At 41.9% G+C, this 17,639-nt stretch overlaps 1 protein-coding gene across 2 annotated transcripts in view; it reads right to left on the bottom strand.

Annotated features, from left to right (window-relative positions):
- The window catches only part of LOC122796386 (zona pellucida binding protein), a 944,481-nt gene that overhangs the window by 686,486 nt on the left and 240,356 nt on the right, over nucleotides 1-17,639 (bottom strand). For both annotated transcript variants that reach the window (XM_044064828.1, XM_044064827.1), the window contains exon 3: nucleotides 10,189-10,311. In XM_044064828.1, the coding sequence (XP_043920763.1) occupies nucleotides 10,189-10,264 (76 nt within the window). In that variant the 5' untranslated portion in view covers nucleotides 10,265-10,311. The remainder of the gene's footprint in view (nucleotides 1-10,188; nucleotides 10,312-17,639) is intronic.

Below are 17,639 nucleotides of genomic sequence, written 5' to 3'. Positions count from 1 at the left end.
GTACTTGGATTCTGCTACTTTCACAGTGTGTCTTCTGTCAGTGAGCCAGTTGGCAACCCATCTTGTGACATAGCAATATATACCTAGTTTAGTGGGTTTATCTATAATTCCAGAGTAGGAGATGGTGTTGAAAGCCGTGGCAAGATCTACATAGGCTGTGTGAACCACCTTACCCTTGTCTACGGTTCTGGTGACTGCTTCAATGACGTCTATCAGGTTTAGGAAACATGATCTGCATTTTACAAACCCAACATGGTTGTGGTCCAGAGTTTGGAGATTACCAATGTCTTTTTTTATAAGTTATATGATGATATATTCCATGGCCTTGCAGAGCAGGCACATCAGGCTAATGGGGAGCTAGTTCCTGGGGTCTGTGGAGTCTCCATCCTTGTGTAGTGGGATAACCGTCGCTGTGCGCCATTCAGCAGGCACAAAGCCTGAGGTGAGGCTATGACTGAACATGGTACATCTGTGTGGTGCCTGTTTGTTCTGCAGTTTGTGTAGAACACAGCCTGGAATGTTATCTGGTCCCATGGATGCTGTGTTCCTGGCTTTGGAGAGTGTTTTTTACCTGTGCAGCTGTGATGACAACAACTTTGCAGTCTTCCGTTATAGAGATGTGCTCTTTCATGGGTGAGAGGGGGGTAAAGTTAGCACTGATCCTATCTGCCAGGATGTTGGCAATATCAGTTGGGTCTGTATATTTAGTGCCATTGTGGCTGTAACTCAGAGCAGATCTGAGTGTTGCCATTGAGATTCTTGACATAGCTATAGAATGCTTTGTGGTTGTCTTTAGAATCAGTGTTGATATTGTTTTCATAACTAGCTTTGGAGGATTTTATCAGGGATCACAGCTTCTTACTGATGTTGACCATGGAGCTCCTCCACTCATGGGATTTTACCCTCTTTTGCAACATTTTCTTCCTTCTATTGTGCAGTTTGTTTATGGCAGGGGAACACCAGATTGGCTTCCTTTTCTTGGAGGATAGCATCTTGGTTCTGTTTGGGATAGCACGATGCATGCAGTCATGTAAGTGCTTATAAAGTGCAATTGGGAAGGATTCAGTAGTCGTAACTGTATTGTCTATCTGCATGGGTGTCCTGCAGTTCAGCACTTCTGTCTTAAGAAGCATGAAGTTGGCTTTGGAGACATTTTTTAGCATGGTTTCCGTAATGGGGGGGGGGGCAAAATGTGGATATGTAGGGTAATTAGCTTATGGTCAGATCGGACCAATGAGGCGTTGACTTCAGGTATGGAACACTGGTCACTCAAGACAAACCAAACCCCGTAACCAACACAACTAATCACAAAGTGAGCTAAATGCTACTCATTGCCAGAAGTCTCAGCCTCCAGATGCACACACTCAATGCATTTCTCATTATGGAGGATATTGATATCTGTGCAGTAACAGAAACCTAGTTCAAGGCTCCAGACAGCACACCAGCACTACCAGGATACTACTCATTCCATACCTTCCAGCATCAGAACCTGAATCATAGCACACAGGGTGAGGATGTATCCATATTCATCAAGGATACCTACACCTCTCTCTACATGCTCTCTACAGGATATGTACCCATAGAATGTTGCACAGCAACGTTCTTCACACTCCACAGGGGTGGGGCCACAAAAACCCCTTGGCATTCATGCTCTATGAGCCTGACGAGTGTGTTCTGCAAGGCAATGGAGCCAATCATAATGAAAGTCAACAATACAGAGATTGGGAACCTTCACACAGTTGAGCACACCCAGTTTGGCTTTGTCAAATGTAGACCACGCCTCCTGAACTGGGAGGATTTCTTTGACAGTTACCCAGGCTACAGATGATTGAAATGAGCTCAACACAGCCTACCTATACCTCGCTAAGGCCTTTGACACCATTCCCCAGTCAGGTATCATAGCTGAACTCACCAACCTGGCCATGAATCCATACATCACAAGATGGATTGAAAACTGGCTCACAGATGGATCCCACACATTAAGAGTTGCTGGCTACATGTAAGACTCTACACCGGTAATGACTGGTGTCCCCCAGGGTTCAGTCCTGGGGTCCCTCCTGTTTGGTATAGACTTCTCAAATGTACATGCCAACACAGGAGGGTTGTGGTTGACTAAGTTTGCTGGGAACTGTAAAGTGTTTGCCATAATAGATTCCCCAGATGACAGACATATTCTCCAGAAGGGACTCTATGAGACAGATGTGTGGTGTCAGAATCATGGCGTCAAGCTCACTGTGGAGGAATGCATAGTGATCCTCTTTGCTGAAAACAAAATACCCACAAACTACCACATAAGTGTTACCCCCTTAAAAATGACAAGGTGATAAGGGATCTGGGGACACAAGTAGATAGTCATCTTTACTTTGACAACCATGTTGCCAAAGTGGTTGGGAGATCCTATGTGGCTCACCTAATCAACAAAGGGTTTGCATCAGGATCCAAAGAGGTAGTGTTGGCACTCTACTCTTACGTCATCAGACCCATCATAGAGTACAGTGCACCATTTTGGATGTACTCGACTTAGTATATCCAGCAGCTGTAGAGACCACATAGGTACCTCAGCATGAGGATTACTGGCTCAAACAGTTGTGTTATGCAACACAACTGGTAAAACTAAATCTGTTCTTCGTTGCGTACCGCCTACTCAGAGGCACACTCTGCCTAACATACACAGCCATGTCCAGCACATAACTGTTGAACATGCTCCATCTACAGATAAAAACATTCAGTTGCCCTACACATTCCAGGGATATGAACCTCATCACAACGATGAATACAACATGCTGGTGGGATAGAGTACCATCCGAGACACTTGCCTTACTGTGGAACAGAGTCCCAATGTACATCAGACAGAATCCCTCGCTGACACTCTTCAATTGGAACCTTGATGAGTGGATGGGAAACAGACAATTTATGCCAGGCATCACATCAGCAGCCCCACTGGAAAGGGGCTTAGGGTACTAACTATTAGAACTAGGCCTTGGGAGACTACCCAATGGTGTGGTGAAAGCTGCACAACTTGCGTAGACTGATATATGCCTTCGTGAAGATAGTCTACTACATACCTATGAACCTATGTGACCGGTACATGTCTACAGATAGTAGATGTGTACTTCATTGTACAGTCATGTTGTACAGCAGGCACATGGACCACATACACTGTAATGCTTACAGATACTGGTGGCTGTTATGTACAGTGGGAGAGATGTGCACCTCATGTCTTTCGTGCCACTGGGATCTGTGCTGGGTGGGACAGTCCTGGAAGGCTCCCTGTCATGGTCACCCTCTTACACACATCTCTGCCCATCCATCTTTGGCTTATTATACTGTGTTCCCCCTACACACACACACACACATATATATATATATATATATATATATATATATATATATATATATATATATATATATATATATATATATATATATATATAGGTACATAGGTAGGAAATAGGCTATCTGCCTGAAGGCATATATTAGTATGGCCAGAGTGTGCAGCTATCACCACCCATGGAGTTAGTTCCCTAGCCCTCTGTGTAGTAGAGCTGATGAAGTGATCCATGGTGTGACAGTTAAGTTTCACATACACTCATCACGGCTCCTCTGGAAGAGTGTCAGTGAGGGCCTCGGCTTAATGTCGGTTGGGAGCCTGTTCCAAAGCAAGGGAAGTCTGTGAGTTAGTAATGTATCCCTCCAACATGTTCTATTTAATGTTGTGATGATGATATCCCTAGAGCATGTGGTACAGTGAGCTTGGGTTTACTTCAGATAGTGCATGTACATCAGTTCTGCATTGGACATGGACCTGTCTGTTGGGCAGAGATCTCCTGAGTAGACAGTATGCAACAGAGTACAGATTGAGTTAAATTCAGTCTTGTTGCATGGGGCAACTGTTTGAGGCCAGTAATCCTCTTGTTGAGGTACTTTAGTGGTCTTTTCAGCTGCTGAAGGTGCCTAGTCAGATTCATCGCAAGTGTGTTGTGGTACTCTCTGTTGGGTCTGATGACTGATGAGTAGAGGGAACCTCCTTTGACCTACATGCAAAGACCTTGGCAGTTTGTGGGAACACATAGCATGATTTTCTAACCACTTTGTGAATGTGTTTCTGGAAGTAGAGATGACTATCCACATGTGTCCTTAGAGCCCTTATTATCACCTCCATATTTAGGGTGTTGGAACCTATGTGATATTTGTATGACTGTAGCTCGAGGCCATAATTTTGACACCACATCTGTCTGACTGAGACCCTTTATAAGGATGTCTCTGTTGTCCCAAACATCGATTATGACAACTTTTTTGCAGTCCTCCACAAACTTTGCTAAACATAGCCCTCGTGTGTTTGACTGTATTTCTGAAAAGTATACACCAGACAGGAGGGGTCCCAACACTGAGCCATGGGGGACAGCAGTTGTTACCAGCTTGAAAAGGAGACCACAATTCTTACCTTGTGGGGTCTATCTGTGCCCCAGTTGGCAATCCATCAGATGACATACATATTTATGCACAGGTTGTTGATTCTGTGGATACGACATGTGTCTGGGATGTTGGAAAAGGGCTTTTCAAGGTCTATGTGGGACATGTGTAGCTCATTTCATTGATGTATGTCCTGGGTGACTGCCTTGAAAACAGTCTAGCAGGTTTGGGAACCATGATCTGCCCCTGACCAAACCAAAATGGGTAGGGTTGGGTGTTTGTAGGCTCCCAATAGCTCTGTTTATGAGTTCCATTATGATGGACTCCATGGCCTTGCAGGCTTAGTAGGCTTATAAGACAATAGTTGCCATGGTCTGTTGTGCACCAACACTTGTGAAGTGTGCCAAACGTTGCTGTAACCCATTCAACAGTTTCATATCCTGTACAGAGGGTGAGTCTCAACAGACTGTTCTGGTGCAGGGTCTCTTTGTTTTGGAGTTCACATATGACACAGCTAGGGAAACCATGTCATCCCATAGACGCCGTGTTTTTAAGTTTGGAAAGAGCTGTTTAACCATTGTATATGTGATTTCTGGGTTTTCACAATCTCCAGGTATGATAATGGGCTCTTTTGTCAGTGAGAGGGGGGTAAATATGTATTAACCTATCTGACAAGATGTTGGCAATGTCAGCCATGTACATGTATTCATTTACAGTTTGCACTGACTCAGAACATATATGAGTTTACATTGATATTTATGACATAGCGAAAGAAAGCTTCATGGTTCTCTATGGACTCTTTGACAATATTTTTGCCAGAACATGGATTGGATAATGTTAGGAGTGCTCATTGTTTATTGATGATACTGATCGGAGATTTAGTGATCTTCTTTGAATTTTCACTTTCTTTGAACAACTTAATTTCTTGTAGTACATAGTTTGATTATGACAGGAGTCCAATATATTATATGGGTCTGTTTTCATATAACTGTGTGCGCAAGGCAGGACTGGTGAATAGTGACATGTTTCTGGGGTAAGAACTGCAACTGCCAGATATGTGTGGCCCACTGCTGTACTCAGTCATGGCCTAAGTGCGTGAGCATGCCCAGTATGACCTTTCAGTATGTTGTTGACTGAAATTTGCTAAATTTGTTGGTGTGTGAGCACGCCCAGTATGACATTTCAGTATGTTGCTGACTGAAATTTGCTAAATTTGTTAAAGTGTGTCAGCATGCCCAGTATGGACATATATACTATATGTGTGTGAAAAATCAAGTTGGTTTTTACTTCAGGGCTCACCTTTGTGTTGTACATCGACAGGAAGCACACTGTCCCTGCAGGGCTTCCATGAGTCACTTTGCATAGACTTATTAACATTTCTACATACAGGGGGGACAGCTATTAGTTGTACATTTCTACCCGGGGGGGCACACCTGATTGTTACTGTGGGTGTACATAGGATGAGGGGTTCACCTGACACTTATACACATTTGCTAGGCCTGCACTGCTATGTCAGGTACTCCATTTCAGTCTGTACTGTTGCCTATCATACTGGCTTGAGGCATACTACTGTACTACAGATCTTAGCTTCCAATTTCACGTATATTAGTTTGTGACTTCATAGCCTACCCAACCCACTTCACGCTGCCTGGCCTGCTGTTATCTGTCTGCATAGGCCTGGGAGGAAGTTACTCATATGCCTCTTCAGAGGGCATGATACAGCATTTGTTTGTGTTTGCATTAGTCTACAATTGTCCTGCTGTGTCTGTGCCAGTGAAATGCTGTCATGGCTTAGTGGTTCAGTACTGTGACTATAGTGCACAGTATCCCGAGTTCGAGCCCTGTCACTGCTTTTTATTTTCCTGCTGGGAAGACCAGACTGCTTAAGGAACAGTAAAGCAGGTGTGAGCATGTTTACCTGACTTTGCTCAACTTTGCCCAACCTTGCCCGACTTTGCCAAACATTGCTCAACGTTGCGCTAGTTAGCGTGGTGCACAGCTCTGCGCAATTGTGTTTAAATATGCTAAATAGTGGTAAAATGTGCTTAACAGTGCTTTATATTGCTTAAAATAGGGCAATCATGCCTCAGGTGGTGCTGCAGGGCTGCCTATGTCAGATGCACATAGTACACTCCCTATACATGTTTGAAAACAGGTAGTATCAAGTTAGGCATCCCTTTTATTGTATGTGCGAGTCAGAGAGAGGTGTAATTTCCAGGGTTCCTACTGAGTCATTTTTTCCCCCAATCACCGATGTTTAAGCGCAGCACTGCGCAAACGTGTGGCGCTTTAAATAAAATGAAAAAAATTGAAAAATAGCCAAAAATGGGCATTTTCACTAAAAAGCTTGTTCTGACATGCAGGTGAATGGCAGGCTGAAAACAACATGGCCACTGAGTAGTGGTTGCTAAGTGGGGGCAAGCTCAGTGTGAGAGATGTAACCAAGCATTAGTAGGCAATCCTATGCAAATGAGGATAAGGATAGTGAATCCCAATTTTACCCGGCATGTGAGCCATGTCCCTAGAGTGTAAGTGTAGGAGTAGGGGAGTGGTAGAGTAGAAGATAGGTGACATCATGAAGGGGGTATGTCTGAAAGACTGTAAGCTTATTGAAGCACAGTGGCTTGTGTTTGCCTTGAGTTGCTCATGATTGCAAGAGGCGTGTCTACAGTTGTTCTAGCTGAAAACAAGAAACCAAAGGCGTACGCCGTGGATATATCTGAAATTTCTTGCAAACGGGCACACAGCATGTGTGCGCGCGCGTGTGTTTGCGCTTGTTTGTGCAGCGCTGCCCTGGGCGGAAACAAAAAGGGAAAAAGGAAAAGAAGTAGTAGAAAGTTAACCAAGGAGAACTAGCAGAGCTGCCAGGTGAAATATATCAGAATTAGCCAATTACACAGGCAGTAGACTAGTCCAGCCCAGCACTTTAAACTCTGCAAACAGCAGTCTACCCTGTTTTATCCCAAGAAATCTGAAACACTGCAGTATACAAAGGGTGAAAACTTAAAAAGCTTAAGTCAGACAAAATGTTAGGGGCTGCTATTGCTATCATAAACCAACATGTGCAAGATGCTGAGGGTGGTGATGTTGTGAATGCTGCTGAGCAACCCACAGTGAGGAGACGGAGAAGAGTGTACAGACCCAGGGTAACCTACCAGGGGCTACATGAGCTGGAGATAGTGGAGCGTTATAGAGTGGACAGAGACATCCTACAGCAAATTGTTGAGCTGTGCCAGCCATGCCTCACACACAGAACCAACAGAGGGGAACCCATCCCAGTGGATACCAAGGTATGTGTTGGCCTACAAATACTAGCTACAGGTACCTTCCAGAGACCAACTGGTGATATGATGGGGGTTTCACAGGCCTCAGCATCCAGGGTACTGCACCAGTTCCTGGATGCCATGTCAGCACATGTCAGTGACCACGTATATTTCCCCAATTCCCGTGAGGCATTGGCCAGCAATATGTATCTTTTCCACCAAATAGCAGAATACTCTGAGGTAGTGGGTGCAATAGACTGCATGCACATACACATCAAAGCACCACCCGGTGAGCGGGGTAGGGTCTACATCAACCGCAGGGGCTTCCCCTCCATCAACTGCCAGGTTGTGTGCGATGCCCAGGACATAATAATGAATGTGTGTGCTGGCTGCCCTGGAAGCTATTACGATTCCCACATCTGGCATCTGACGCAGCTATACCAGAGATTTGCCAATGGGGACATCCCTGATGGTCACCTAGTGGGGGATGCTGGATACGCACTGGAGCCGTGGCTGATGACACCCATCAGAAATGCACACACACCTGAACAAGAACTCCATAATTAGGCACACATACAAACAAGAAACATTATTGAGCATGTGTTTGGGATGCTCAAGTCATGGTTCCAGTGACTGGACACATCTGGTGGAGCCTTGCTGTACTCACCAACTACATGTACCCAAATTGTCATGGTATGTGCCATGCTACACAATATGATCCTGCGAAAACAGCTGCAGCAGGAACAGCATGGGACAGGGCCAAACAGACCCCCACCATTGCCAAGGCCTGCACAGGCACAGCATGACTTGGAGGACGAACAACCTGAGCCTGCCCCACTAGGCAGAAGAAGGTGTGCCCAGTATGCCTCGGCCTTGGCAAAGATGCAATGCATAGCATTCTACCTATCTTCTACTCTACCACTCCCCTACTCCTACACTTACACTCTAGGGACATGGCTCACATGCCGGGTAAAATTGGGATTCACTATCCTTATCCTCATTTGCATAGGATTGCCTACTAATGCTTGGTTACATCTCTCACACTGAGCTTGCCCCCCCTTAGCAACCACTACTCAGTGGCCATGTTGTTTTCAGCCTGCCATTCACCTGCATGTCAGAACAAGCTTTTTAGTGAAAATGCCCATTTCTGGCTATTTTTCAATTTTTTTCATTTTATTTAAAGCACCGCACGTTTGCGCAGTGCTGCGCTTAAACATCGGTGATTGGGGGAAAAAATGACTCAGTAGGAACCCTGGAAATTACACCTCTCTCTGACTCGCACATACAATAAAAGGGATGCCTAACTTGATACTACCTGTTTTCAAACATGTATAGGGAGTGTACTATGTGCATCTGACATAGGCAGCCCTGCAGCACCACCTGAGGCATGATTGCCCTATTTTAAGCAATATAAAGCACTGTTAAGCACATTTTACCACTATTTAGCATATTTAAACACAATTGCGCAGAGCTGCGCACCATGCTAACTAGCGCAACGTTGGGCAACATTTTAAGGATTTACATCATTTGCAAATGCCAATGGCCTTATATTTGGCCATTGGCATGCTTCCTCAACTAGATGCATCCTTTATTTGGAGCTGTCATAGCTCCGTTTATCTATTTGCAGAACGGTACTCCTTTACCAACGGAGTACATTTCTGCAAATAACACTACTCTTACACGGACAGGTTAGTGTTTCCTGGATCGCAAATTTACCTCATTTGCATAGCTTTCAGCAGCAAATGAGGTAATTTGCATACCATAACACTATCCGTGCAAGAGTAGCTTTAGAAGCTCTCATGCACGCCCCTGCCGGCTATTGCTGGATCGCTCGGCAGACATACTGGCTGTCTGCCATCTTACACTACTCTTAGACTCCGTGCAAGCCTTCGTAAATCCGGCCCGATATTTTTAAAGATGAAGCAACCAAATAAGCATACTATAATAGTAAGCCAACATAAAATGCTCCATGAAATTATCTTTACTACATTTTTGGAAAATAAGGAGAAAATGAAAGTAATCTGAAAATAGTCCATTGTTTATTCAGTGCACTGATTATTGCTAGATATTTAAATGCCTTAGCATTAGGACTATTGCAGTAGTCCAGTGAACAACTGTGTGACGACAGCTGTGCATAATGGTAAAAAATTGCACTATATGGGGAAACATCTCCTTTCCCAAATGTTCAGCAACCTCAAAGATGTTTATTAAGTAATACAGACCAGAGAATTGGTCTGCTACATGAGGGCTGTAAGAGCTTTGCTTCCTACAGAAAATACATTTCCTATGGGATTGTGTTAATGTTCTTTCATACTGTTTGCTTCATGAACAATGCAGCCATCCTCCTGTATTTGAACTAGTGCTTTAAGCCATTTCAGATTTCAGCTATTAAAGACATTTATACTTATACAGGCTTACCTTTATGATCTGCCTTTTTAGTAACAATGAAATATTATTTATAATACCATCAACAAATCATAAATATCTGGAAGTCAATAATAATAAATCATACCTAGGTCACTTTCATGTGGTGTAGTCCAGATTGCATTTGGATCTATAAGTTCTCGACTTCTTAACTGGTGTGTCATGCACAGCAAGTGAGGAGATTCATGATTCACCTGCACATAAACAGGGACTAAAACCAGTTTTAAATATTAGTCATTCTTCCCTTAAACAAATTACACTCACATATTTTTGTGACTGCTAACAATATTAAGAACAAAATGAAACATTACTCTTATGACATAATCTGCTTTCCATAGAGAATTCAAAGCAATAGGCATATTGTCTGGCAGAGACAGTTTTACCTGGAACTTCACTTATGACATTGTCATAGCAGTGATGACATACCAGTTCATGCCATTGATTCAGACCAGAAACAGTAGCTTATTTCCTCACAGATGTTGCAGCTGGCACCAACTGTAATAAGGTTATGGGATGCTGAACTGATTTTCATTTGGCTGGTCATCTTTTCATGCTGAAATGTATACAGTTGAAAGTTCTTCCCCAACAATAGAGTTAAAAAAGTATCACATATAATTCCCTTCCACAAAGGCCACCCCTCCACAGAACTAACCAATTACCACCACATAGCTATTCTCTCTCCACTCTCCAAAATACTAGAGAGATGCATACACTCTCAGGTCTCAGACTACCTCCTTACTAACAACCTCCTTTCCAGTACTCAGCATGGTTTCCGACCAAACCATAGCACCACCACTGCCTTACTCTCCTTTACTAACACTATCCTTCAGCATAAAAGCAATGGCTATCTCTCCTCTGCTACTTTCCTAGACCTATCTAAAGAATTTGACATGGTCCCACACAAACAACTCATCTCTGTCCTCAATAACCTATCCTTCTCTCAATCAGTCACCAACTGGTTTCAGAGTTACCTGTCTGACCACCAACAATCTGTTGTATGGCAGAATTACATATCTCCCCAACTGCCTGTCTCCATAGGGGTTCCCCAAGGATCCATCCTTGGACCCCTACTCTTCTCTGTTTTCACCAATAATCTAGCCTCTGCCACCAAACATGGCACACTCATACAATACGCAGATGACTCAACCATCATCTGCTCAGCCCAGTCCCTACCCAAACTGCAAAAAGCCACACAGAAAGCCTTTTCCTCTGTTGAAACGTGGTTATCCGATGCCCAATTAATACTCAACTCAAACAAAACTAAACTACTCATCTTCCAACCCACCAGACATACTCAAAACACCTCTCTCTTTAACATCACAGCAAAAGACAACACCACTATATACCCAATTGAACACACCAAATTGCTAGGAGTGGAAATAGACAATAAACTAAAATTTGACATTCACATATCCATGACCATAAAAAAACTCCACAAAAAACTAGGAGTGTTATTACAGAAATAAGCAACTTCTCACCAAAGCAGCAAGGATTTCAATAGCAAATTCCCATCTTATCTCCACCCTACTTTATGCCTCTCCAATATAGACCAACCTAAGGCAATGCGATCTAAAAAAGCTAGAGACCTGCTACAACAAAATCAACAAATTCGCCACAGGGGCATCCTACCGTAGTCACCACTGTCTCTCACTTGCTGAACTTGGCTGGCGTGAACTCCCTCACCTCCTTCAATGGTATCAACTCTCACTCGCCCACAAACTAGTAAACTATCCACTAAATGTCCCATCCCTCCAGAATCTACTCCAACCCTATCGCACCACCAGACCACTAAGATCCAGCAACAAAAATCACTTGCAGATCACTAAACCCAATAACTCTGCTGGTAAAGCACTATTCTCTTGTGCCATAGCCAAATTATGGAAGTCCTTCCCACCCGCAATTACCTCCGTACCATCATGCACCCACTTCAAAACTAAAAGCGCACCTACAATCATGCTGGCTATGCCCTTGCAACTCCCACACTAATATCACCCACCCCATCCAACCACTACCTTTCTTTCCACCCCACTAACTACCTTGATTATAGCAAGCTCAAATGCTCATAAGCCTAGTACTTATTATACAGCAGGAACTTCTTATTATAACATTTGTTAATGTCTGTTATGCACTTCGCAGATAAAAATTCTAGTTGTCTACTGATGTACTATGTTCTTCATCTGTAAATATGTTTGTAATTAATTGGTATGCTAATCAAATTGTTAATTGCTATGTAATCCAATGTAACTACTGTCTGTTTATTTTAACTGTGGAGTTTTTCTCCCCGGGCCTCCACCGAAAATGGACCTACGTCCAGTCGGACACTCCCGGTAAACAAATGTAAATAAATAAATAAAAATAAATATATTTTCTTCAAAAGTGCAAGGGTGAAGATTTAATGATTCATAATAAAGGGCAGCTTGGGGATGACAATCTACACAATACCATTTTATTACATATTATTCAGTTTTGCTTTATGTTTTGAATATCTTTTGCTGACACATCTCTCAAGTGTCCCACTTTGGAAGGGACATCCCGGTTTTAACACCAAATCAGCTCATTTGTCCTGCCCTCCTGATTTGTGTAGTTCAAGTCATGTTTCCTGACCTGACACCCATCCACCAACAAGGGTGTGACTGACAATTAAAGTCAGTCTTCTCTCTGACATCTTACTTGTACTTGGTTTTGGTGGGCTTTCTCATGTGAAAAGTGAGGAGGATGGACTGTGGCATATTTTAAATCGGTAGTTCAGCCCATTATTGGTAGCCATTGTTACAAAGTGTCTTTTTACTGCTGCCAGTTAGGTGAAAGAGCTTGGTCCAGAACTGAAGAATAGACATGTGTAACAACCTGTTTTACATGGTAGACTTGTCTGTTGTTATCTTGTAAGTCACTTGACTTCATCACAATATTCAATTATTTCAGTTATAAGCTAGTCAAAAGTCCCCAGAGAGAAAAGGCACACAAAGCGTGCATTGCAATTAGTTTTCCTAAGCTTGCCTTTTTGGAGCACTTCATTCCACAGGTAATACACAACCGAGTGCATTTTTCTACTATGTTTTTTAATGTATGTCTCACCTGCAGGATTCTCACACAATATGAGCCACATATTCATGGTAAATAAGTTATGTTTTATAATTTTAGGGTACGGCTGAAGGGAGGTAGGGTGCCCCACAGCAGCTTCATGCAATATAGACAATCCAACCATTTTGCTAAACAAAGTGGCTGAGCCACTGAAAAACAAGACTTCCTTGAGGGTAAAGTAACAAGGTGGCATTGTAATGTGTTCATGAGTAGATCATTGTTACAGTAATGCTAAATGATAGGATAATTACTTTCATGTATCTTTGATTAATGTGTTATGTTATGCTTTGACGCAAAAAGATTAGTAATGTAACTTAGTACTGTACCGCAGTGCTTATCTCTGCTTTATACATGTATCCTTGTTTATAATGTTACTTTGTAATACTTTGTAATATAGTGTGGAGCTTTTCTCCCTGGGCCTCCACTGAAAATGTTTTGTTTTTTGACCCAGTGGACTTTCCTGGTCAACAAATGTCAATAAATAAATAAAATAAATAATAATTCCCAGAGCCTTTGGAGTCCAGTAACCTTTGAAGAATGGTACTGACAAACCATGTGGTGGCTCTAGAAAAAAATATCTATTTTGTAATGCCAGGTGAAAATATGAATGGAAGACCAGATAACTGCCTCTGTGATAGATCTGGAGTCAAGACCCTTGAAAAAAGGATCAGAAGATGCTACAATTTTATCAGAATGCACTTTAATGTGACTTTGGAGGGATTTGTCATGATAGAAGTAACAGAAAGAAATGGCAAGGGAAATCCACCTAGGTATGGTCTGTTTAGAAACCAGAAAACCCTGCTTTTTTCCTTCAGAATAAATAATCATTTGATTAGAAATGGTTTTAATGTTGTCCAAAAGAGAATATTAGCTGTCTGTGTATAAGAATCCTTTCTCCCTCAGTTTGATGATTGGGAAACATACAGGGAGGTGGACAGACTGGTTGGTTTGTTACATCACTGGAAGAAAGAAGAAATCTGAAAGCTTTATCAGATTACATAGAAACAACTCTTGGATCACAAGATGGATTCTTATACAAATATTTGGGGCTTTCAGGGACTTTATAGTATTAGTCTGGTTTCATAGGTGCAGCAGGCTAAGATTCAGGGGCCAAATTAGCATGTAGAAAGATGTCTCCCAAAGCCTCCAAGATGGAAAGAACAGCAGAGAGCTTGGGAACTTCCATAATGAGGAAATTATGGTCTCTCTTCTGATATTCTGAAACTTGTTTGCCCTCCCAGTTAAAGTGCTGCATCATTTTAAGGATAGTGTCTAGAAAAGCTCTTCTTGTTGTGATTCTGAAGACAGCTTCAGACTCAAACCCTGATAGAAAATACATTTGGAAAGAATAACCTAGAGCCACAAAATAAGATTCTAAAGAAGAATTGACCTCACCCAAACAGTATTTAATAATGCTGAAAATTGGTTTATGCAACATCGTCTCCTCCTGAACCCCCAAAAAACAAAACTATTGCTTTTTACTCCTACCCAAAAATCTCCACAATGTCACTTCACAGTAACCTCTAATAATGGAACTACCATATCCCCAGACTCTACAACCCGTCTCTTAGGAATTACAATAGACCACCACCTTAACTATGATGATCATATTAATGCTACTATAAAATCAGTCAACAGAAAACTAGGCTCCCTTTATAGAATCAAAACCTTTCTCACACCATTGGCCAGAACTACCATTGCCCAGACCCACCTTATCTCTACCCTGGTTTATGCCTCTGCCATTTATACCAATCTATCTAAAAGTAACCTGAGCAAACTTGCAACCAGCTATAATAACATTGCCAGATGCGCCACAGGCTCCCCTTTTAGAACCCATCACTGTCACAACCTTAGACAGCTGAGATGGTTAGAACTGCAAAAACAACTTCTTTATCAACAACTTACTATCACCCAAAAGATTCTCTACCACCCTATGAATACTCCAATCTTCACCAATCTGATTATTCCATACAAAAACTTGGCAACGCTACGCTCATCTAATAAGCTTCTAGTTTACACTGCCAAATCTAACAACAAAGCTGGAGACTCATTATTGTCAAACACCGTGGGAAAAACCTGGAACCAGCTTCCAAATGAGCTCTCTTCTCTTTCTTCCATACTGCTCTTCACAAAATATGTTAAGGAATATCTCAAAACACACTGGCTATGTCCCTGCTCCAACCCTGACTAACATCTAATTCCCTTAAGGAACACCTCAAAACACACTAGCTATGTCCCTGCTCCAACCCTGACTAACATCTAATTCCCTTAAGGAACACCTCAAAACACACTGGCTATGTCCCTGCTCTAACTCTGACTAACATCTAATTCCCTTAAGGAACACCTCAAAACACACTGGCTATGTCCCTGCTCTAACCCTGACTAACATCTAATTCCCTTAAGGAACACCTCAAAACACACTGACTATGTCCCTGCTCTAACCCTGACTAACATCTAATTCCCTTAAGGAACACCTCAAAACACACTGACTATGTCCCTGCTCTAACCCTGACTAACATGTAATTTTTTCCCTATCTCCCACTCCCTTTATTTCTCCTCTATTTCTGTCCTACGATGTCTACTAGTGATGACTTGAATAATAACCACTACCTATGTACTAAAGTAGAGTTCTCCTCAGTTCTTTTATAGTGTTACTTACTTTTTTACATATTTTTGGAGTTCCAAGAAAGACCTATCCTATAGTTAAGTAGCAGTGAGGCTGTAATATGTCCTGACAGTATAGTTAGTTACCCTAGCATTTTTGATAGAAAGCTGTTTTAAGTAATGAAGTTTTGATATAGACCACTTTCTGAGCTGTGAGCTAACTAAGCTATCTAAGATACAGCAAAAACATATCTGGTAAGGATTCAGTGAGGAGTTTTCCTTTAAACATCACCAAAAACAAGTTAAGTAGCACTGAGATGGTTTGCAAGGTGTTTTGCCAACTTAGGTAATTACGATAGCAGTTTTGACAAAATGCATTCTTTTATAAAGTACATTTTTGATCTAGAACATTTTCTAATAATGCAGTGCACCTTGTAAGTTAACTAAGATGCAATAAGCCTTTAAGACAAGTGCAAGCCAAGGCTACGGAAAAGTAGAAGAGTAGATAGGTAGCAGCTGATTGCTTTCTATTTGACCTGTAATGCTGTCACAAATTAACAGATGTTTAATGTTACCTATGAGGGGTCTAATTCTGATAGAATAAGATAGCACAACCTTTTACATACAATATTTTTTATATATAGCATTTTCTGATAGTGCAGTGTGATTTTTGCTTTCTGTGTTGTAAGACAAAGTACATTTTTGTGGCAGTAACATTTATAACAGCTGCAAGTTACATGTTGTTTGTCTTTCGGCTTTTCCCGGTTAGGGGTCGCCACAGCGGAACTCCGGTCCGCTTATGACTGGCAGTAGATTTTCCCGAATGCCGAGGTGCCAGCTCGACGTCCAACCTTCAACGAAGGCACGCCCATTTACGCATGTCTTTCAAATGCCCATCCAACCACGGGGAGGACATGCAGACTCCACACAGAAGGCACTCCCCACACTTCAGCCGAGAATCGAACAGGAGAACCTCTTGCTGTGAGGCAACAACGCTATCGCTGTACCACCGCGGATGTCAAGTTACATAAGGCCCTATAATATAAGCAAAATGTAGCTGTGTTCTGTCTAGCTCATTAACTGTACTACCTCGCCAATGAAGTTGTATAATTTATGGTAATTAGATGGCTCTACTTTTAGACAGAAATCCATGGTTTTCAACAGCTTTACCTGTGAATCTCTCCTCTGGAAGCTGAAAGAGTTTGAGAGGTATGTGTGAACTGCATTAGGGGTTCTTCCTATTACGATAGTGGGCTTTTGATGTAATGTATTTATTGCTGATAAACAGTACCTGCTAAATTCAAGTTCAAATAATGTCTATAGTATAATAATGTCTATAGCTGTTTGCATATAAACTAAATCAACTATATACTGAAAACAATATAAACACGATTCTTACAAAAAACAAAAACTGACTATAAATACATTCTGATTCATATAAGGCCAGTAATATATTTGTAGTACATGGAGTGCCATGATTGCACTCCAAAATTAGAAAAAAACAAACCTGTAAGTGGGACCCAATCATTACAGCACTTTCATAAGTTGGGTCTTATGGTAGGGTTGCTCCCTTACTCTCATCTGTCCAGGATTATCTTGCCTTATATTTTTGTTCTGTCCGCTGAAGTATACAGACATCAGTCTATAAGTATCTTATTTAAATACAACAGCATTTAAAAATCATCTGACGTTTCATCCAGTTATATTTACTTGATGTCTATATGACAGTGCTTTACTAGCTTTCAAAGCTGGTAAAACATTTTGTGTGTTTTTTTTTATAACCGGTAGTACATAAAGTAGATAAAACCCCAAGTGCTACAAAGAATTATGATCTGGTCTTTAGTCATAACCCAT

This window comes from Protopterus annectens, chromosome 3.part0 (assembly GCF_019279795.1).
Source record: "Protopterus annectens isolate FY-2018-M chromosome 3.part0, PAN1.0, whole genome shotgun sequence".
In the NCBI taxonomy this organism is placed as follows: Eukaryota; Metazoa; Chordata; order Ceratodontiformes; family Protopteridae; genus Protopterus; species Protopterus annectens.
The sequence above is the reverse complement of the archived record's forward strand: the minus strand, read 5'-3'. Positions and strand labels throughout refer to the sequence as shown.